General features: G+C 56.0%; 1 protein-coding gene across 1 annotated transcript; it reads left to right on the forward strand.

Moving 5' to 3' along the window:
• Positions 1-1,600: 1,600 nt before the first annotated feature.
• On the forward strand, positions 1,601-22,483 carry LOC111847375 (F-BAR domain only protein 1-like). The gene is made up of 27 exons (XM_023818480.2): positions 1,601-1,725; positions 7,024-7,076; positions 9,784-9,875; positions 11,567-11,641; positions 12,151-12,292; positions 12,382-12,534; positions 12,645-12,749; positions 13,414-13,512; positions 13,633-13,729; positions 14,197-14,314; positions 14,436-14,460; positions 14,794-14,851; positions 15,358-15,551; positions 16,057-16,081; positions 16,326-16,388; positions 16,535-16,592; positions 16,674-16,756; positions 16,921-17,925; positions 18,021-18,133; positions 18,220-18,355; positions 18,526-18,637; positions 18,720-18,875; positions 18,942-19,074; positions 19,365-19,561; positions 20,760-20,824; positions 21,701-21,868; positions 21,981-22,483. The coding sequence occupies exons 2-27, from the start codon at positions 7,050-7,052 to the stop codon at positions 22,007-22,009; spliced, it is 3,528 nt and encodes a 1,175-aa protein (XP_023674248.1). The 5' UTR covers positions 1,601-1,725; positions 7,024-7,049; the 3' UTR covers positions 22,010-22,483.
• Positions 22,484-22,487: the final 4 nt, after the last annotated feature.

Here is a 22,487-nt window from a genome sequence, read left to right on the forward strand (position 1 = left end):
CTCAAGAGCTGTGTGGTAATTAGCACAAGGAGGTGCAAAGAGTTGAATCAGGTGTGTTAAATGAGGGGAAACGTGTGTGTGTGTGTGTGTGTGTGTGTGTGTGTGGGGGGGGTTGGTTGCATAGATCACATTTGAGGAATTGTCCCCAAAGTGGAGTAAAACCTGAAATTTCCCTACTTTTGGGGACATCTTTTGAGGTCCCCATCTGGATAACCTCAGTTTTATAGAAATCTGTGAATGCAATCAAAAAAGTAAAAATGCCATAAGATTTGGGTTGGTTACTTATGGTTAAGGTTAGGGATGGGTAGAGGTTAAGGGTGTCCTGATTGGGATTAGGGCTTTTCCCATAGAAATGAATGGACGGTCCCCATTTGGATAGGAAGACCAACTTTTTGTGTGTGTGTCTGTGAGTGTGTGTGTGTGTGTGTGTGTGTGTGTGTACATTGATGTATACACAGCTGACACTGTACCACCTCCAATTAAGTAACCTAAGTAAGCCACCTGAAGCTGAGCCGGTTTGGGACTGCCCAGTACTTGCATGGAAGACTGACTAGGAAAGCTGGTGTGGCCAGCAGGGGGAGCCCATTCTATGGTCTGTGTGGATCCCAATGCCCCAGTGCAGTGATGGGGACACTGTGGCCAGCAGGGGGAGCCCATCCTATGGTCTGTGTGGATCCCAATGCCCCAGTGCAGTGATGGGGACACTGTGCTGTGAAAATGGATCTGTCCTTTGGATGAGATGTGAAACTGAAGTTTGGTTGTAATCCTTGAGGCATTATTCAAAAGATTGGGGGTGGTGCCCCAATGCCCTGGCTAAACTGTCCACTGTGGCCCAATCAAATCTGGCCTCCTAATCATCCCCTAAATCAAATTGGTGAATTGCCCCTGCCCCTTTACCCCTTTAGCTACTGTGTGGTGAGCGCACTGGTGCAAAATGGCTGCCATCAGGTGGGGGCTAAACAGTGGTTGAAGTGGCTCCCAATTGGTTCTGTAAAGTGCTTTGGGTGTCGCGAAAAGTGCAACGTTCATTCATTCCTGGAGTTCAGGGTACCCCTGTCTCCACAGTGTGCTTCCAGAGGCTGGGCTCTAGGGTCTGATCAAGGGTGTACCTACAAATTCTGGGCCCCCTCAGTACGTTTTGCTGGGGGGAGACACCCCTTGGTAGCATGGATGCCCTGACACATTCAGGGGTCCCTGAATACCTAAAATGATATAATGTAAGGGGGGGGGGGGGGGGGGGGGGGGGACACAAGGTGACATTTTGTCAGTGCCCAGAATTCCCTGCTACTCCTCCTGCTTGGAAGAGACACAAAAATTGAAAATGACCTGGAAACCCCCTCCACGGATGTGGCTGCCTGCAATTTTGTACTGGATTAGATGTATGGGGGAAATATAACCATACAGCGTATGTTGCAGCAAGGGGACTGGCTGTTCAGCAGCCGGGCTGAGTCTCTGTAATTGGCCGACGAGTGTAACAATGCCCCCTGTAGAGATCAGGGACTCCCGACAAGGCGAGCTCCGCCGACGCCATGCCATGGTTACAGCGCTGGTCTCCAGGGCTCCTGACTGACAGGCGCCTTGGCCAATCGGAAAGAAGCGGGGCGGGACTTCGCCAGCGCGGAGACACCAGCCAGCGGAGCGGTGTATGAAGCACCCACTTTGCGCTCGGCTCCGGTGCTTGAAGACGGCATGTTACTGCCTTGCTTTTCGTGAATAAATATCCAGGTAAGGATAGACACTATAGCGTTTTTCGCGTCTCAATGTGCGTTTCATTGGAAGCTTTTGTCTGCTTGCGTGCCTCTCTCAGGTCGACTGACGCTGAACCGGTGCGGAATATATCACAATAATATGAAGGTCTGCGCTAGACGTGAGTGATTTTCACGAATTAACACGTGTGACAGCGGAATGGTGCGATGTGGCAGCGCTGAGCAGCTGTGCCGACCGCTTAGCCCCATGCAGCCCCTGCACGCATGCGGCGGGTTGATGGCTCATCCCCCGGCTGCCGTACCCTGACATGCATGGCCGGCGAGCGAAGCCCCTTTCATAGGCTGACCGATCGCTCCTTTGGTAATCGGGCTAGATTTCAGAAGACTTGCCGTTTTGTAACCTCTAGCGTTTTATGTCCCGCATTGTTATTTCAGTCCCTCGTGAGAGACTCAGATTATTTCCTCTTTGTCTGTGCTCTTGTGTTGGAGGATCTTTGCACAACTTTGCACAAAAGGCGCCCAACCTCACCAAATGACAGCAACTACGGATGCGTTTTCCTTTTTGTAACCGGCAGTCGTTTCTGACACCGCCGGGTTACAGACCCCCATGGTGCTGCCTCGTTGAACTGGCGGTCTGAACCTGGGTACCTTCAGAGCCCTGTTGACCTCAGATCAAAGGTGTGGTTTTCTAGCGATACTCTGCTTTCTCGCCGGTGCTGTTTACTGTACACCTGTTGCTGGGAGTAACTAGAGCTGTCATTTACATTTCAAATCCTGACTTTGTTTCTGCGTCATCCCGAGCTTGCGCCCCAACCTCACCCCGTACAGGAAACCGCCTTCCTGTTTGTCAACCTGACACGATTCATCCGAGTCTCGCCGGCATCAACACAGTGAGATATGGATAAATAAACGGCCTGTCCCCGCCGGCCGCCTCGGGTCTGGCCAGGGGCCTCTGGGCTTGGTTCTGTGGCAGATGGGGTTTCCTGGCTTCGGATCGACTTGGGCGGCCGAAGGGCGCCCCCTTCAGGGCCCAGTTAGGGAGCAGTATAGTGGCTGACAGATTTTAATCTCTGTTTCGGTGTTTTTTGCCAAATAACTTGTGCTGGGTGTTACTTGGGTATTGTTACTCACAAGTAACAAAGGTTTTGCATTTTAACTCGGGGAGAGTGCTGGAATTTTTACCCAGAATGCAAATGGGTCCCTCACCCAGTGCGTTGCATCCACAGTACAGTGTCGGTCTGCGCCTGTGTGATTCATCTTTCAGATCACTATTCATGTATGCCATTATCTTTGTGTTCAGTTTTTTTCCCCTTTGTGTTTTGAATCGTTTTGTGTTCTGTGCTAAATGGCACGGCCACTCAGTCCAGACGAATGGGCTCTCGGGTGAGCCGTCATTGTTACAGCCGGTGACAGAACCTGCTCTCTGGTACAGCAAGGTGTGGCGGAGGAGGGGGGGCTCTGGATGAAGGGAAGACTCCGCATGTGCAGGAAGACTGAATCGCCTGATCTGTCAAGGTCTTTGTGCCCAATTAAAGATGACACACTGGGTCGCTGGATCTGGGCATTCCTCCAGCCCAGTCAAGCTCTGGGGGAGGGTCATTCAGGGTGCGTCCAACTGGCAACCATACCTCCCACCCCCCCCCCATTCCATCCTACCCGTCTTCATACTGTATTTATGTACAGAAGAGCACCTGGATATAAAACCATTAAGAGGGTAATGAGGTGTTGGCCCTTTAAGAGGACCAGGCCTGACTGCACTGGCTTCCTGTGTTGGCGTCTCTTCCTCTCTCCGCTTGGCCCCTGATTTTGGAAGCGTTCGATTGTCGCTGTGTCGAGCGGGGTATTAAAAATGGATGCGCGGCCCCCGTCACGGCTGCCGCTGATCTGTCCCATTTCTCCTGGCTGCTTCTGCCCGGCGATGGCCGTCTGTCGTTTGACGACGGAGCAGCAGAGAGGAGCCATATTGCTTTCTGCCGGAAGATGGGGACGGGCTTTTCCAGCACGCTCGCGTTTTCCACGCCGGCCATCTGCTCGCCCTTAGCTGTTCGTCGCTGCAGCGATGCGAGCCCTACTTTCGGGTCCCCCTCAAGAAAGCCCCCCCCCCCCGGATGAGAACCTCATAGTGTCGTCTCCAGAGAAGCTCGGGGTGGACGAGAAGCCCTTTAGACATGAACTGTCCTTCCTTCATTTTTAATTCTTCTAAGAGACGCATCAGAGGAGATGGACGAAAGTGGCCTGCGAGTGTGGAAGGCGGAGTTGTGGATTTATATGTCGTTAATCTTCTCCAGGCAGTCGTCTTGCCAAGTGCCTGTTAGGAATTATCTTACCTCTGCAGAGTCAGGCTGGGGCTCCGTGTGTGTGTGTGTGTGTGTGTGTGTGTGTGTGTGTGTTTTGCCCAACTCACCACACACCCTGATTATGGTAACAGGAGTCCTACCACGTACCAGATGGCAGCTTCAGCTCCACGCCAAACATGCTCCGTTTTAGGGTCAACAGCTCGCAGGCACCCCGGTGGACGCCCCTGTGGACACCACCTCCCCCGCCGAGGTCCTGCCCGCAGGGGTGTTTGCAGGGCTGAGGGGGGCAATTCCGCCGTTGCTGTCCTACCCAACTGCAATGCGGTCCCTGCTAAAGTTTTTGTCCATCCTTGTTTTCCGAGCAATAAATCCGGGGGCATCCCGAGCTCACATCTATAGCGTCCTGCAGGCCACACTTAGCCTGTCAAATCATTTCGCATTGTAAGGATGAATGTACGGTACAAGTTGCTTGATGTAGAGGATAGCTTGTATCATATATCAACCAAGTAGTGACACAATAACCCCATTTCCATCAATCCAGTACCGGTACTGGTGCTGTTTTTTTTCCCAATCCAGAACTGGTTCTCCATGTTTCCACCGCAAAAAAAACTGGCCCTGGGCCAGAAAAAGCGGCTCCAGCGTAGCACCACAGAAAAGCCGGTCCCAGAACTAGGAACCGTAACGTCAGTGGAGGTGAAAATGGCTACTATGTTCAAATAAACAAAAAGTAATTGTACTAATTGCCGCATTATATTTGTATATAAAGGATTCTTGTGGCTAATGCTAATCACATTAGTTCTTGTTCAAATCAAGGGTGAAGAAAAAAAAATCAAAAACATTATGTACACGTCAACGTGAAAGCATTCACCTTGAATCATTAACGCTGTTGTTATTGAAAGCAAACCTGCAGAAACAACTTGTAGCCTCATATAAGGGAAACTGTATTCCATGTGAAACGAGGTGCAATAAGGTGTCAGTTCACCTTGCACCAAGCGAAAACCAGCCCATCACCAGTAAATGAGGACGCTCCCCCTGAACGTCGGCCGGGCCGACCTTGGTGAAAGTGTGTCACCCTCATGGGCTTGCCCGGCCCCCCGTGTCCTTCAGCCTCGCCGCACCGCTAAGAGCTGGATTCCCCATCACCAGAGTGACCTCGGGCTCAGTCCACGCCGGACGCAGCTTCGTACCTGTGGGGCAGAGCCAGCGTAGCGGACGCGCACTAGTAAGGAGTCAATCCGGTGCCCGACGCCACGCCCCCCGCCAGCAGGAAGTCCCCCTCCCCCACATACACAGCCAGCGGATCGCGGGAACAAAAGGGGCACAGTGGTGGTCGATTAACAAAGCGGGATGCTTTGTCTTGTATCGATGAGAATAGCATGTGACCCCTCCCCCCCCCATCCTAATTTGACAGCTCCTAACAGGCCGGTACACTCACACATGCCCCCCCGCCCCCCACAACGTGCATCAGCTGAATCCCGGTGTGACGGAGATGACAGGATCAGGCCGATGGGGTCTCCTGCCCAGAAAGGCAGGGGAGGCTGAGTCACTGGCAGATGAGGAGATGGTGAAGGGATCAGCGGATCGTGTCCCATCCGTGTGTGTGTGCACGTGCGAGTTGTGATTGCGACTCGCAGAGTGGTGTCCCTGCCTCCCGTGGTCACTTAGGTGTAGTTGAGCTTGACAGACAGACAGGAATGGGAGGTGGTTACGCTGCCACGGTGAAAAGGAGGGAGAAACATCCGGAAAACGAAGGATTAAAATATCAGGAAGAGGTGCTTGGAGCAGCCATTAATCACAGGGTGGGGAGGGTTAGGGTTAGGGTTAGGGTTAGGGAAACTCAATCAGTGATGTGGACTGAAGCTCCTCCCTGTCAGTCTGTCTGTCTGTCTGTCTTTCTCTTTTGCTTCCTGCCGGTCTCTCTCTCTCTCTCCCTCCCCCCTCACTCCCTGTCAGTCTATCTGTCCCTCTCTCCATCTCTCTTTGTCTGTCTGTCTGTCTTTCTCCGTCCTTCCCTCTCACTCCATCTGTCTGTCTGCCTGCCCCTCCTCGCTCCCTTTCTCTCCCTCTCCCCTCCTACACACCTTAGAGGGAATATCACCTCAGGGTCAGCGCACAGCCAAGAGCGCATCACAGCTGAACCGGCTTGAAAACCAGAACACTTTCTTCCTCCTTTCTCTTCCCCTCACACCACCGTTCCTCTCTTCTCTTCCCCATCCGCCCCCTCCTTCCCCCCTTTCTTTTTACCTCCCCCCTCCAGCCCTTTGCCCCCCCACTCGGCTGCGGCTGCTGCAGTGTCAGTCAGAATCTGAACATCCCGCCCATCATGCACTTGTGGTTTCACTTGGGGGTGGGGGGGGAAGTCCTTGTTCACCTCGGGCCGTGACCGTCACCCTGAAACCCCCCCTCCGTTCAGTATGATCTGTGCCCTGCCATCATGCAGGTCCCCGAAACCTCCCCCCCCCCGGCTCGCTGCGGTCTCCTGGAGCCTTTTGTCTCACTCTCTGAAAGGTTTCCTGGTGTGGTTGCGGCTACCAGAGATGCGTGCTGATCGGAGAGCTCTGCGCCCTGTGACACCCCGGCCCCCCCGCCTTCCTGGGGTGTCTGGCCTGATAAGCGAGGCTGTGTGACTGGGCTGCCAGGCATGAACATGCACACACACACACACACACACACACACACACACACACACACAGAGCTGCACGTGCGGAGCCGGACGCCAGCCTCCATGTGGGCCCTCTGCCCCGGCCCTCCCCACACAGAGCCTGGCCCCCAGCTCCCTCTACACGGGGCCCGGCCCCTGGCCCTCCCCACACGGAGCCTGGCCCCCAGCTCCCTCTACACGGGGCCCGGCCCCTGGCCCTCCCCACACGGAGCCTGGCCCCCAGCTCCCTCTACACGGGGCCCGGCCCCTGGCCCTCCCCACACGGAGCCTGGCCCCCAGCTCCCTCTACACGGGGCCCGGCCCCTGGCCCTCCCCATACGGGGCCCGGCCCCTCTGACGGCTTTCCTCTCCCTTTCAGATCTCGGCGGACCCCGCTGAACAGAGATGGCCTTTTTCGCCAGTAACTTTTGGGTAAGTACCTCGCCCGCTACTGTGTGGAGTCCACTTCCCTCAAGGGGGGTAAAGGTCACGATGTGGGGCAGGAAACCAGATTGTGTGACGTTTATTTCAGGATGTCTGGTATGTCTGCCATCTACAACACCCTCTAATATACATACCTTCTAACCCCCCCCCCCCGATTCTGAAAGCGGTGCGTGCATGATGACATGGACAACAGATAGGGGGCTGGGGGGGGAGGGAACACCTGGCTGCATCTGGAGCCAGGGTAACCTGTATTGGCTGGGGTGGGGGCCGGGCAAGACTCATGCAGGCTGCGTGGAGGGGGGACAGGAAGGTGGGGGGGGTTCTCTGGCCCGTTTTCTCAGCCGCGCGGACTACACTCCCCCTGGGGGAGGTGCCGATCACCTGACCGCTCTATTTCAGGTACGTCCTACTTCACCAGGCCTGGAGTAACAGGGGGTGGGGCCACAGGGACACTGACCCCAGCTGAAAGCTGATTGGCCCTTACAGTGGCCTCTTCGCTGTCACTCACTGATTCAAAACATATGATTGACTAATGATAAGCTTGGCTCCACTATATGAATTATGCCCCCCCCGCCGTGGAGTCTTTCGACCCCCATCCAGGTCACCCACCACCTCGCGTGGCCCCCACAAGCGTCCTTGGGTGACTGCCGACCTTAGGGGCAGGGGAGGATTAGGGCAGACAGGACTGGTTTATCTGGTCGTGTGCGAGCGAGTGAAGGGCATGAGCGACCTGGCCCTGGGTTTCCTCCAGTTGCCGTGGCATCACCCTTGCGACGTGATTGGCTGGTGCCGTCGGGGGAAAGGGGAGCCGTGTCATCGATATGGCTGGGGGATTCATGTGGGACACTTAATACTCGAGTACTTAATACAGGAGTGCTGGCGGATCATGTGACTGGCTGCCTTTGTTCTGCTTGTGATTGGGGGGGGGGGGGGGTGAAGCCCCCATTTAGGCTATAGGGTTCCCAGGGAGTTCCAGCCAAATGGGAGTTTAGGTTACAGCTCTCTTCAGACCTGGTTCTCAGCACCAGCTCAGTGTGTTGGTCTTTGTTCTTGTTTAATTAGGTGTGATGCAGTATGTACAGTTTGCGTGTAATGCACAGTAGGAAGTAATTTTATTTTTTAAATTTTTTTATTTCCTTAAATTATTGGACCTTCCTTTTCAGAGGGAAAATCCAGTAACATTACGATACACTGTCGGTATTTCAGCTCTGGGAAAGTCCATTATTAATCAAACTCAGATGATCAGCACGTCGACCTGAAGGATGCGGAGTATCAGTATGTGTGTGTGTGTGTGTGTGTGTGTGTGTGTGTGCGTGAGTCGCTGACCCCCACAGCCCCCGCACGCCTCCCTTTCTCCCGGCCCCCCCCCCGGAGCCAGCTGGCATGAGTACCCCGCTGCTCAGAGGCATAATTTCCGTTATCTTCCTGGGGGGTCCGTGGCAGAGTGGGGGGTGGTTTAATTATCGGCTTTGTGCTGGCCGGTCATGGCAGTGGGCGCTGCCTTGTTCCCCCCCCCCCCCCCCAGCGAGGTCTTGGGTCATCTCCAGCACTCGGCTGCCCAAAATTCGCATCCGCTGCAGCTTCCATGCAGATGGGATGTCAGCGACATTTCAATGAGCTCCACGCTGCCCGCATCTTAGTCGTGTTATATGAAGCCCCCCCACGTCCTCTGCTCCAGCTTTTCAATAGGCATCGCTTTTGTAGCCCATAATAATCTGTCTGTATGGCTGTGCTGAGTGTTATTGCACAGAAATGTTCCTGGATTTTCCTGCTGAGTTGAAGGTTATCCATGGAAACACACAGGCAGATTCTGCCTTTGGAAGTCATTCTAGCCTGTCCTTAGCAACACAGATACTCACTCTGTCTGTCTGTCTGTCTGTCTGTCTGTCTGTGTCTCTGTCTGTCTGTGTCTCTGTCTGTGTCTGTGTCTCTGTCTGTGTCTCTGTCTGTCTGTGTCTCTGTCTGCGTCTGTCTGCGTCTCCGTCTGTCTGAGTCTCTGTCTGTCTCTGTGTGTCTGCGTCTGTCTCTCTGTGTCTGTCTGTCTGTGTCTGTGTGTCTGTCTGTGTCTCTGTCTGTCTGTCTGTCTGTCTCTCTGTGTTCCCAGTAATGGCTCTCTGTCCCTGGAAAGTGGAGCTGGGTAACTGGACACCTCCTTCCTGCCCCACTGGGCCTCACAGTCACAGAGCTTCTCTCCTTTCGGGGGGGTCCGGTTTCAGTTCGGGGCACGCAGGCCCGGTGTGTGGCACCATGCAAAATCACCGGCCCCATGACACGTCACCGTCCCCGACGGCTTCACATAGACGTGTCGGTGCCGTGACACCGTGTGACCTTTCGGCAAGGTGTGCCCCCCCCCCCCCAGCAGGAACGCGTCCCGCATTAGACGGCGTGACACCCGCAGACGCTCTGAGCGCACGCCCACGCGGGACACAGGCGCCGCAGTGACGGGAAATGCCCTCGTTAGTCGGAAACGTCGGGTAACCGTGGCGTGGACGGCAAACAAAAACAGAGAGACTCGCGGCATGGTGGCGCCAGGATGGAAAGACGCAAGGTTTCCGTGGGAACGCCAGCGTCGAGCCGGGCCGTCACGGCACACTGCCCACGCCCCCCTGGCCCCGCCCCCTGGCCCCGCCCCCTGGCCCCGCCCCCCTGGCCCCGCCCCTGCGGCCGTATCACCGTGTCCCGTCTTGTTTTTCAGGGCGAGAAGAATACCGGCTTCGATGTGCTCTACCACAACATGAAGCACGGGCAGCTGGCCAGCAAGGAGCTGGCCGAGTTCGTCAGAGAGAGGTGAGGGTCTGGTGGGGCGGGGGCACTGGGGAAAGGGGCGGGGCTAGGAGGGGAAGGGGCGGGCATCTGCACGGCAGACTGTGCGTGGGATTGGTGGAGCCTTGGAAGGACTGTGTGTGTGAATGAGATCTGTGATTGGTTCACTGAAGAGTCTCCCAGTGAACCCCCAGTGAAGGGCTCCTCTCATCGTCAGGGTGACGGGCGACCGACTTGAGCTGGCCGATTGTCTGAAAGTCTCTCGGCAGATCTACATCCATATCGTAGGCTCTCTGGTGTGACGCCGGGCTCACAGAGTTCGGAAAATTCACTGGGGAATACCAGCAATCTTCTGTGTTTCCACATCACAAAGCTGCCCACTCACCACACTTATTGGAGTCTGTAGATAATGCAGCGCTTAAGGCCTCCCTATCACACGCTGTATGTGCACAGAGTACTTTCCCTTAAAGACGCAGTCTGTACATCATCGCTTGTCATATGTCATGTGACCAGCTCACACCTGCCGCCCTGTATCCCCCTCGCCACAGCACGGGGGTCACCCCCCCCCCCCCCCCCCCCGCACAGCCTGACAGGGACCTTCCTTTCCGATGCTGGTCCCTTTTATCCCCTCCCCCAGAGTCAAGCTGCTGGTAATTAGCCCTAGCACAGCTCGCCTAATTGCAGTAATTACCGTGGTGACGGTCTCGCGGGGATGATAGCCGTGGCGGTAACTGCACTGCCACCAGGCCCCCGCACGCCAGCCCCCCCCCCAGCCCCCGATCAGGATGCACGTGAGTGTAAGGTGTACAAGCTGTTCCCGCCTGCCACAATGGCCGCCCCACCCCTGCCGATTCTCCTCCTTTTTCTTAGCATTTGGATAGTGGCCCCACCTGGGCTTACAGCTGAGAATTACAATTCTTTATTTCCTGAAAGCTACAGGCTTGTGGCTCCCTGAAGGGGGGGGGCACCCTCCTCCCCGCCCCCCGGGCAGTTATTTAAAATGCTCTGGCAGGAACGCGTCACTCAGCTGACGCTGGCCATCCCGGAACGCCTATGGCAGCGACACAAAGGGCACCGGGTTCAAGCTCGGAGCACTTTCTCTAATCCCCACCCCCCCCCACTCTGGTTTCCGCACTTTGTGACATGGGGGGGGGGGGGGGGCACACGGCCTTCGCTCCACACTTCCTGTCACCTTTCCGGAGACGCCCGATCTGCCGCTGAGCCGCTGGCTGGTGGGCGGCTTCCCTTCATCCCCCTCCTCTTCCTCCTCCTCCTCATTCGCCAGTGACTCACGTTGTGCTCTCATCTGGCTTCTCGCCTGAAGGTTGAAATGACGGCCGGTTTGAAACCCGATCCACGCAGCCATGGAGCTATTTATAATCCAAACTTGGATTCCGACGGCTGTTTACGACGTGTTACGTAAAGGATCAGAATGTTGTCTGTTCCTAAACCGCTGCTCCTTCCCTGTGTCTCGCATGATATATTTTTTTAAATCTCTTTTGTTTACACCGAGGCTGTTTGTGACATTTCCTTGCTCTCTGAATATCTGTATTTGCCCTATTTTTCGAGGGTGACTCGTTTGACTGTGAGCTGTCCTCGTCTGTCCTCATTCACCAGCAGTGCCTGGCTCCCGCCTTTTCATACTTTCAGGCCTGTAATTGGCCGGCCAGCTGTCCAGCGCTCTTTGATTGGTTACCGTCGCATGTCTGTCACAGGGCTGCCATTGAGGAGACCTACTCCAAGTCAATGAGCAAGCTGGCCAAGATGGCAAGCAACGGGAGCCCCCTGGGGTAAGTGCGGGAGCCCCCTGGGGTAAGAGCGGGAGCCCCCTGGAGTAAGGGCGGGAGCCCCCTGGGGTAAGTGCGGGAGCCCCCTGGAGTAAGGGCGGGAGCCCCCTGGGGTAAGTGCGGGAGCCCCCTGGAGTAAGGGCGGGAGCCCCCTGGGGTAAGTGCGGGAGCCCCCTGGAGTAAGGGCGGGAGCCCCCTGGGGTAAGTGCGGGAGCCCCCGGGGTAAGAGCGGGAGCCCCCTGGAGTAAGGGCGGGAGCCCCCTGGGGTAAGGGCGGGAGCCCCCTGGAGTAAGGGCGGGAGCCCCCTGGAGTAAGGGCGGGAGCCCCCTGGGGTAAGGGCGGGAGCCCCCTGGGGTAAGGGCGGGAGCCCCCTGGGGTAAGTGCGGGTCGCCGCTGCACAAATCGTCCCACCCTGCTTTGTTTCTCTTGGATCTTGGATTTTTTTGTGCTCGAATGTTGAGATTGTGAGGAAATGACCCCCCCCCCCCCCACTTCCTTCCCTCCCCCACCAGGACCTTTGCCCCCATGTGGGACGTCTTCCGGGTGTCCTCGGACAAGCTGGCGCTCTGCCACTTGGAGCTCATGAGGAAGATGAACTCCCTCATCGTCGACATCAACAAGTATGGGGATGAGCAGGTCAAAGTTCACCGCAAGGTACGGAAATTCACCCCCACCCCCCTCCTCCAACAGAGCACCCCCTCCACCCTTCCTGAGCAGATTTGTTTTCGGACCCCCCTCCCCAGACAAAGGACGAGGTGGTGGGTACGCTGGACGCCGTGCAGATGCTGCAGGCACAGAATGCGCAGCTACAGAAGAGCAAGGAGAGCTACAGCAGCCGGGCCGCCGAGCTGGAGCGCCTGCGCAGGGAGGGGGCCCCCCAAAAGGAGCTGGAGAAGGTAGGCCGGCCATCGAGGCCCCCGCCGCCGCTTACAGCGCCGCCTTCGTGACGCAGCCGATGGGGGGAACTGCGGCCCCCAAGTTCAGATTGTGAATGCCCCCCCCCCAGGCAGAGCTGAAGTCGAAGAAGGCGGCGGAGTCGCTGAGCTCCAGCGTGGAGAAGTTCAACCGCGTGGGCGGGGACTTCGAGCAGAAGATGATGGAGTCTGCGCAGGTGGGGGTGGAGGGGTGACAGCTGTCACTGTCACTTAGTCACGGCAGATTGTAGAGCACTTCAGCTTGTCGCAGTAGCGCATCCCATACTGTAGGGGGCGACGTGTGTGTCTGTGTGTGTGCGTGCGCGCACTGTCCACCATCACACTTACACAGGCATTGTGGGGCCATATACCTTCTCCGCTTCCCGCCCCGCAACCGCCGTTCTGCTGTTCCGCTCTGGACCGGGAGTGGGCCGTCCTGCAGTGGGCGTTGCCATGGTTACCATTTCTGTTTCCAGGGACACCCTCCACCGCTACGCATGCATTCGGATATTTTTATGTGGCAAGGGGATAAAAAAAAAAAGTTGGCAGCGAGACACCCCCGTCATTACGTCTAAATGTGGGCTTTTTGGCATCCATCATTCCTGCTTGTGGGTGATTAAAAGAGGCGGGTTTGAGAGCCACAGTGGAGCGATGTTTGCTGTCTCACTGTCAGCCACTGCTTGGCGTTTGAGCCCCACATCCGTGTTCAAATAAACAGCCTCAGCTGTGCTTTTGCGTTGGGCTGGCTGGCATCTTCCCAGTTTACTTGTATGTAGTGTGTGTGTGTGTGTGTGTGTGTGTGTGTGTGTGTGTGTCCGTGTGCCCCCACCGACGCCTGTCCCTTGTCCCCTCCGTATGCAGAAGTTCCAGGACATCGAGGAGGCCCACCTGAGGCAGATGAAGTTGCTGATCAGGGCGTACTCACACTCCATCGAGGACACCCACGTGCAGGTGGGGCAGGTACGACTGTCACGCCGCCCTGCTGGCTGGGGAAGGAAGTGACCCAGTCATAGATGACTGTAAAGGGCAGCTGGGGGAGCGGGAGTGTCTGTCCTTACTGACAGCTCCCTTTCACCGCAGGTCCACGAGGAGTTCAAGCAGAACGTGGAGAATATTGCCACTGAAAACCTCATTAAGAGGTTTGCAGAGCACAAGGGCACAGGCAAGGACCGGCCAGGTGAGGGCGTCAGAGAGTGTGTGTGTGTGTCTGTTTGTGTGTGTGTGTGTGTGTGTGTGTGTGTGTCTGTGTGTCTGCATGCACAAACATGTTTTTGGTCTTCATGAGGAAGTGTCACAACACATAAAGGAACTTCTGGAAAGCGGAATCTGTCGCTTCTTACAATAAAAATAGACAACAAATAATCTCAAGTAGTTCCGTCTGGGCGGGAGGGCGTGTCTTTTGGGGGCAGTCTGTGACTCAGCAGGTTAGTCTGTAAACAGAGGGTCACAGAGTGATGTCACCATCGGGCCCCTGAGCGAGGCCCTCAAGCCCCTAGTGCTCCAGGGGCTGTCTGACCCTGAACATCTGCTGGATAAGTGTAAAGTAGTGTGAACGTGAGCTCAGTGTGTGTTTGCACGAGGGTGCTGGTGTAGAGGTTCTCACTGCTGTGTGTGTCTGTGTGTTTCCCTGCATATGTCTCTCAGCCCCTGTGGGGTTCGAGGAGTTCAGCTCTGGACCAGCACCAGAGGGCGCTAAGAGAATCCGATCCAAAGCCTTTAGGATTCCTGGGCTTGGCAAGAGGGACAAGGAGCCCGACTCCACGTGAGTCACCTGCGGCAGCCTGGCGGGTTGTCAGACACATACAGACACGCACACACACGTTTCGTGGGACCCTGACGGACCTCTGACCCTCTCTGATAGCATGTGTCTTCCCTTTGCACAGGGACACCCCCGTCACGGACGCCCTCGTGAGTATCAGGGTCACGCTCTGGCCTGGCAGATGGCGTGCAGGGGGGGGGGGGGGGGATACGGCACACGTGCCACTGACAGAAGCACGTGGGAGTGACAGTGACAGTGCAGAGGCTGGCTGTGGGTGTGTCAGATGGGTGACAAGCATGGAAGGCGTGTGTGTCAGAGATAGTGAAGGCGTGGAGGGGGGGGGGGGGCTCAGCAGGCTGAATCTCCTCCGCCAAAGTGCCTTCCTGGGTGCCTCAGTACGATCGGGGCCTGGGGCTGAAGCTGTGAAGGTTTCGGGTTCCGGGTTCTGTTTCGGGAGGGACTCACGGCGGCTTTCCCTGCAGAATTCCCCAGAGGTAGATGAAGAGGGTTTTGTGATCCGCGCCGACGTCGCACAGAATGATATCCTTTGCTGCCACTGTTGCTGTGGACATCAAGCATCTCCACACTCTCCACTGAAAATCGCGGGTTTCTGAGATGCGAATCCATCCATCTGCTGACTGCTGGGCTTGGTCAGGGTGGCAGGAAGATAAGTCATGTCAGACACCATCAACAACTGACGAAACTCAACAGAAAAAAAAAACAAATATTTTGGTGTAATTAACCTGGAGTCAGTCAGCCAGTCTCCCAGTCAGTCAGTCAGTCAGCCAGCCAGTCTCCCAGTCAGTCAGTCAGTCAGCCAGTCTCCCAGTCAGTCAGTCAGCCAGTCTCCCAGTCAGTCAGTCAGTCAGCCAGTCTCCCAGTCAGTCAGTCAGTCAGCCAGTCTCCCAGTCAGTCAGTCAGTCAGCCAGTCTCCCAGTCAGTCAGTCAGCCAGTCTCCCAGTCAGTCAGTCAGCCAGTCTCCCAGTCGGGACTCGATACTGCCTCCTTGACTTCGCTGGGTGCCGCGCCCCCCCCCCCCCCCGCACGCTGTCCCCAGAAGGATCCCAGCTTCTACTCCAGCGACTCTGACTTTGACGACGACGAGCCCAAGAAGTTCCACATCCGGATCCGGCCGGTGGGCGGAGGGGGGGGTGGGGGGGGCAGCCGCCCCAACCCGGCCGCCGACGAGCGGGAGCTGAGGGCCACTGTAGGGGCCCTGACACTGGCCCCCAACCAACCGGTATGGATGGGCAGGGGGAGATGACTCAGTCTGCATTGATGGCAATCTACTGTTTTATGTAATAAATAAAGAATGACACCTCATGTGAAGTCATGTGAAGTCATGTGAAGTGGGCTTCACATATACAGGCAAACAGCGGCATGGAACCGTGGGGCAGCGCTGAGGGGGGGTGGTTCTCAGAATAGTAAAAGTGTAAAAACAGGGGCCAGGGCAAAGACGGAAGGGCTGGACAGGGAATGTTATAAATAGACTAATGTGTGTGTCAACATTTAAGTCAGTCACAGCAACAGCATAAATATAGTAATGAGTCCAACAGTAAATTAGGCTTCTGTTCAGAGAGGCTTGTTTGGTTTTTAATTTCATTTAATGATTTTATGAAGTTTTGATTCCTGGTCTCTCTATCTCTCTCTCTGGTTTTCTCTCTCTCTGTATCTCTCTTCTCTCTCTCTTCTCTCTCTCTCTGGTTTTCTCTCTCTCTCTATCTCTCTCTCTCTCTTTGTTTCAGATCTCAGTGAAGAGGAACTTCTCCAGTAAGTATTCCCCTACCTCGTGTTGCCTGGGCTGGGCTGGGTGGTTCCATCTCAGGGACTTCGGCATAGAGGGGGGGTCCCCGCTTTAAAGGTGACCCCGAAATGGGCCACTTAGACACCCTTGCCTCCCGTGGCTTTGGGTAGGATGGTGACTGTCAGGTTTCTTATTGCACCCCCTCGCACATGATTCCCTTTCTCACCCCCCCCCCCCCCCCCCCGCCCCCACCCTTGTCTCGTGTCCCAGAGATTTCCATGGGCCTGTCTGGAGCACGCTCAGAAGACGAAGGGGACAGTGCACCCATGCGCAGTGAGTCCCTATGCCCTCTGCCGCCCCCCTCTGGCAGCTTATAGGTGGTGCTGATCAAGAGGGAGTTTCACAGGCAAACTGTGTGTATATATGTGTGTATGTGTGCACTTCCCAGCTTTTTGACCCTGACTGTTCGGGGTCCGCAGGTGCCGACGGAGAGCAGGACGGACTGCGGAGGTCGGCCTCCAGCCCCGATCATGGCAGGTAAGCACGTCCTGCTCTAGCTGGGGGTGCCACACACAACGGGAAGGAACAGGCCGTGACCCACCGGACCTTCCCCTCCAGGTTGAAGTCGACAGCGGCGGTGTCGGAGTCGCTGTTCGGACCGCCGCTAGAGTCCGCCTGCCTCAAACCGGGTCGCTTCGCAGGTACCGGCGTGGATTGGGGTCCGTCTTTGCCAACAAGGCGGTCAGACAGCCAATGGGATCCGGCCAGTCATGACCGTGTAACATGGATCACGCATATAATACCCGTCATTAATAATAATCGGCCCATCCATCTGTGTCGGACATGGCTGCCGTCTCTCCCGCAGATACCGCCTTCTCCTCGGACTCCTCCTCCCCTGAGAATGTGGAGGACTCCGGTCTGGACTCGCCTTCCCATCAACCCCTGGGTCCATCCCCTGAGCCCACGGGTTGGGCAGCCTGGCCAGCGGCTGCGCAGAGCAGAGAGCCGGCCGCGTTTGTTCGCCCCCCCGACCCCTTCCTGACAGCTTTCCGTGACCCCTCGCCAGGGCGCCCCCTGGCAGCGCGGGACGACCCGTCCGCCACATGGGCCCACGCGCCCCGCTGCCCGCGGCCCGAATCGGACCCGGCCTTTCCCGGTTTCCCTGCCTTCGGCTGCCCCCTGGCCCCCCCAGATCTGGAGACCCCTGTGTGGAGCTGTAAGCACATCCCCCCTGAGGACCCCTTCCTTACTGCCTTTGAAAGGACAACCTCCCCTGAAGTTCCACCCCCCTCAGAGCCCTGGGCCCCGGCTCGGCCCCGTTTGAGCCGAGAGGGCCGGGGCGACCCATTTTCGGTCACCCTCAGTAACAGTAAGGCGCTCACTGGTTCCTCCTCCACCTCCCAGAAGGACCGAGACTGGGACCGGGACAGGGCTGTCTCGATTCTGGACTCTCCTGAGGACCCATTCGCCATCACCATGATTGGCAGCCCCACGCACCAATCATCTCTGGCAACAGCAACTACAGCAGCCACCCAAGGAACCAGCGGTAGCAGCAATAGATTAGCCACTGGCTCCGCCTCCAGTTCTGGTTCCACCTCTGTGTCCCGACCTAAGAAGGATATGGGGCACTGGAATTCTCTGCACAACCCTTTCAGCGAGGGCCCCCCAGTGGCTGCGGGTTCAGGAGGAGGCGGAGCCGGGCGAGAGATAACCAGGAAGCAGAGGGTATTGGAGGCGGGACTTCGTAGGAACGGCCCGCCGCTCACACGGCATTCTGGGCCGCAGGAGGACCTGTGCTTCTCCACGGACAATGACCAGGACTACCTGGACCTGCAGGTGCCCGGCGACTCGAGTTCCCACAGCAAAGCAGGTACGGGCACCTGTGTATGCCCATGTGCCATGGCGCAGTTGGGAATTACCCACAATTCCACAGGCTGTCACTCATGCCCGCTCCCTCACTTTTAGGCACGCCCCCTCATTCGCGGCGTAACAGTGCAGATCTCTTGTCCCCGCCCCCCCCCTGCCCATCGCGCTCCAGGCGGGCTCACGGGGGCCGGCAGAGCAGCGGCAGTGAGCGGGTAGGCTTTCCCGCATATTCACTGGGCACCGCCCACTCCATGCTGACCCACACTCTCGCCCTGATTTTGCTCGCTCTGTGTTCCAGTCCAGGTCCCTGTGCTCGTCCCCCCTGCCAGACCCTAGCCCCGCAATCACCGGCTCATCCTCCTCGTCCTCTTCCAGCCCCAGCGAGTGGGGTGGGCAGCCCGGCGCGGCGCCCCGAGCCCCCAGCCCGGCCAGAGGTGCGTGTGTGTCCAACTACTCCCCAGGGATGTTGGGAATTGGTGGTCACACCTGAATCCATTCACCCCCCTCCATCCATCCTCCAATCAACTGTCCCAGTCAAGGTCACATGGCTGACCAGAGCGACCAATCGAGTTTTACATGCCTGACATTTGGCTGATTCCCTCAGGCGTGTCCCGGGGGCCGAGCCCAATCTCCCTGAATGCGCAGGAGACCTGGCCGGTGGCTGCTGCTCTCACTGAGTACATCAACGCCTTCTTCAAGGGTGGCGAACACAACCGGTAAGTGTGCATGCGTGTGTGTGCGTGTGTGTGTGCGCGTGCTGGAGGTGTGTGACCGGCCCCTGCTTCTCTCTCCCTCCAGCTGCCTGGTGAAGATCACCGGTGACCTCACCATGTCCTTCCCCGCCGGTATCACCCGCATCTTTGCCGCCAACCCTAACGCCCCGGTCCTCAGCTTCAGATTGGTCAATGTTGGTCGAGTGGACAGCTTCTTGCCCAATCAGAAGCTGCTTTATAGGTAGGCTGCCTTTTGCTGTCCTGGAGCATTCTGGGGCCGGTGATTGACTCCTGTTACCTTTGACAGCGATCCCTCCCAGAGCGACCCGGCCACCAGGGACTTCTGGTTCAACATGCAGGCGCTGACCCTGCACCTTCAGAAGGAGGCAGAACTAAACCCCCAGGCATCCTACTACAATGTCGGCGTCCTCAAGTACCAGGTACGGGTGGATGCAGAACGTCCACCATTAACTTCTTTTTGACATTGGTCTTCCCTGTAGTTCACATGGCCTCCACTGGGGGGCAGTATGTGACTTATCACGTTAGAGCGCTGTGCCTTGATCAGAAGGTCACTGGTTTAAGTCCCAGAGTTGGCAGAGTGATAACCAGCTGATGGCTTTTACCTTTTTGACAGGCCATCCTTCGTATTTAGTCGTGTTCGGATGTTTGTTTGTACAGACCTGGCAGTTTTTTAAGCCGGTTGACCTTTCCTGGCTTCCCCTCCCCCCAGGTGTCGTCCCAGGATTCCGGCTGTGCCCCCCTCCTGCTGTCCGCAGAATGCCAGCGCAGCGGCACGGTGACCCGTATCTCCCTTGACTACCACTGCTGCCCGGCGACGGTGCCGGCCGCCCAGCTGACCGGGGTGCAGGTGCTGATGCAGCTCGACCACACCGCCACCGACCTGCAGTGCCAGCCGCCCGCCGCCTGGTGAGGGCGCTCTCACACCTGGGTGGGGGGGTGGGGGGGTTTTTGTACTACTTTTCCTTGCAGTATTTGCTGCATTTACAAGTCGTTGTACTTGTATTTCTCTCGTGCATAAAGAAATGCGACTGTATGTAATTTCTCACTAATGGCTTTTCGGGTTTAATACTCAACATTATGCTGATTTGGTCGCTTTCGATTCTCTGTTTGGATGGGGGTGAGGGAGGGAGAAAGGGTGGGTAGGTGGAGAAATCTCATATTACACGGCAGGAAACCTGACATTAAGGCTTCCATTTATCTCGGAGGTGGGAACTCAGAACTGGGAATGACGTCACACGCGAGGCAATCGCGTTCCAGTACAGCAAGTCGGAAAGTCATTTAGCAATACCAGGCACTCGTTTCAAAAAGCTACATTTCTCGCTTACCTGGATAACTCGTCTAACTTAATTTTCCCCAGTTTAAATGGCCTTTATCTTTATTTCCATGTAGCTCAGACTACCTTAAATCAACCTTAAATCTCACTTAATGAAACAGGCCACGGTTATTTAATTGTTAGCCCTTGTTAGCAATATCATTGGATAACAACATATTACGTGGCATTTTGCACATAAAAACACCGTAGCAGCACGTCCACAGATAACGTTCGGACAGTACTGTGTGTACGACCGATTTAAGGAGCCACAAATAAAATATAAGTGCTAATAAACAGGGTATAACTACACCTTTACCTTTTCCATCTTGGATTCTGAGGTCAGGGTTGTGTTGATCCCTCTGAGTCGGAATTCCAACTTCAGGGGCCTGAATTTACGAGTTACGAGTTCAAATGGAACACAGCATAAGACTGCTGGAGATCTGTAGATCGCTGACTGGCCTATAGGGGGCGCTTGCTCCACCACATGATCAGCCGAGGTTCAGGCTGGTCTCTGTAGCAGAGCACGGTCTGTGGCAGCAGGGCTAGAGTGTCTGAGGCTCCCTGGAGCCCAGAGGTAATTTATTCAGGATAAATATGTAAAAACAAAAAACGATGGCAGCAGTTGAGTAATGCTGGAGCAGAGAGCCACCCACAGATGGCGCCTTGCGGGGTTTGGTGCCATTAGAAGAGGAGATTAGCCTGCGTATGTGCGGTGTCAGGGAGCAGACCAGGTCCCAGGCTGTCGGCCGAACGTCTTTGCAAGGCGGTGACGAGCGTCTGCTCCCCCTGCAGGAACCCGGAGGAACGGCGGCTGCTGTGGAAGCTGGCCAACCTGTGTCCAACGAACCACAGCAAAGGTGACGAACCAGCTGCCTCCGCCGCCTGCTCACACAGGGAGTTAGCGGTAGCGTGGCTGTCCTGTACACTCGCACTGCTCTCCAGGGGCTTTTCCCGCAAGTGTTTCCCCTATGAGGTGCCCCAAATGAAAATCCTTTATTTGCCGTTAGTACGAGTGCAGATACGTAGGCATTCTCTTTTTCACACAGCCCACATTGGGACGCTCACACAGAGGTGAGAGCGAGGCCTGGGTTCCGAGCACAGAGTCGGCTGTCTATCTGGCTCGCTGGTGCAGTGTTTCGGGTTAAGGGCCTTGTTCAAGATCCCAGGGCTGACATGACTGCTAGAATACCTGTGGCCTAAGTATGCGGGCCGTAACTGCCGCTGGGCATCAGCCCTGACTTCACAGTTCGATCCGATTTCCAATTCAGCTTCAAGTAAATTTGATTTTGCGAAAGCGCATTTTTGTAACTATTTCTTGAGAGTTAGATCATGGTAGATCAGGGGTAGGCAGCCCTGAATCCCGAGTGCCAATACCCAGCCGGTTTCCTATGCTTTTGGTCTCCTGGTGTAGATTAATGTCAGATATTATCAAAGGTTCATGTTAAACAAAATGTACTATAGTTGTCCGATAATGTCTGTTACCATGTAAAACAACCTTTTTTGATGAAATGAAATATGTATTTTCAAAGTGATGGGGATAAGGTGTAGATTAACAAGATCGATCTCGATTAATCGATATCATGATTAATCGTGAAATTGGTATTTGTCCCCCTACCCCTAGCTATAACCGTTGCCATTAGTGGGTAGGGGTGAGCAGAAGGTGGACACCACGAGTGCTGGGAGATCGCGGGTCCGGGAGTGCCGTCGGTGACGCCCCCGCTCTGTGCCCCCAGGCTCCGGCACACTGTGTGCCAGCTGGCAGTGCCTGGAGGCGCCACGGGGCCCCCCACCCTGCCTGATGGTGCAGTTTGTGGGCACGGGGGCCTCGCTGGCCGGGCTTGACGTGGAGCTGGTGGGGAGTCGCTACCACATGTCGCTGGTGAAGAAAAGGTTCACTACAGGTACAAACGACACGGGAAGTGGGTCTAGAAGTACGATATTCTGGAAAAGCGTCATGGGATCAGGATGCAACGGCATGTCCACAGATAAATGTGTTTCCTCTATTTCTTGCAGGAAGGTACATGGCTGGCTGCTCCATGTGAGGAGGCCGGAACTTTCCGTGGGCCACAGAGGAGACGCGGTGAGGGTGAGCGCGGACCAGCCAGAAGCGCCTTTCTCCAGCGGCCTCCCAGAAGAGGGGGCCCCGGCTTGACGCACTCCACCCCCGCAGAGGAGCCATACTTAATGGGGGGGGGGGTGGTGTCAAAGGCTCGGCTGCTCATGCAGAGAGACACACTTTGTACAGGGTGGTTTGTGTGCGTGTGTGTGTGTGTGCCTTCGATTACACTCATTCAAAACTAAATGTCAAGCATACGTCCAAGGAACGTACCCACCTGCAATACATCCGCACACCTGGAACTGCCTTGAAAACTTGAATTTTTATATTTGTATACAGGAATCTTACATGCGGTAGTTAAACAGTGAGTTTGTCTGTATGATTCACTTTGTCTTGAGTAACGTTTGCACACTGAGCACTGAGGTTATGGCAATAAAAACTGCCACTTTTCCAAAAAAAAGAGG

The sequence above is a fragment of the Paramormyrops kingsleyae genome, chromosome 21 (genome assembly GCF_048594095.1).
Source record: "Paramormyrops kingsleyae isolate MSU_618 chromosome 21, PKINGS_0.4, whole genome shotgun sequence".
Classification (NCBI taxonomy): Eukaryota; Metazoa; Chordata; class Actinopteri; order Osteoglossiformes; family Mormyridae; genus Paramormyrops; species Paramormyrops kingsleyae.

Coding starts and splice junctions, on each gene's coding strand:
- LOC111847375 (XM_023818480.2), top strand. CDS start 7,050: ATGGCCTTTTTCGCCAGTAACTTTTGG. Junction 7,077..9,783: donor TTTTCGCCAGTAACTTTTGG/GTAAGTACCTCG, acceptor CTTGTTTTTCAG/GGCGAGAAGAATACCGGCTT. Junction 18,134..18,219: donor AGAGCAGCGGCAGTGAGCGG/GTAGGCTTTCCC, acceptor TCTGTGTTCCAG/TCCAGGTCCCTGTGCTCGTC.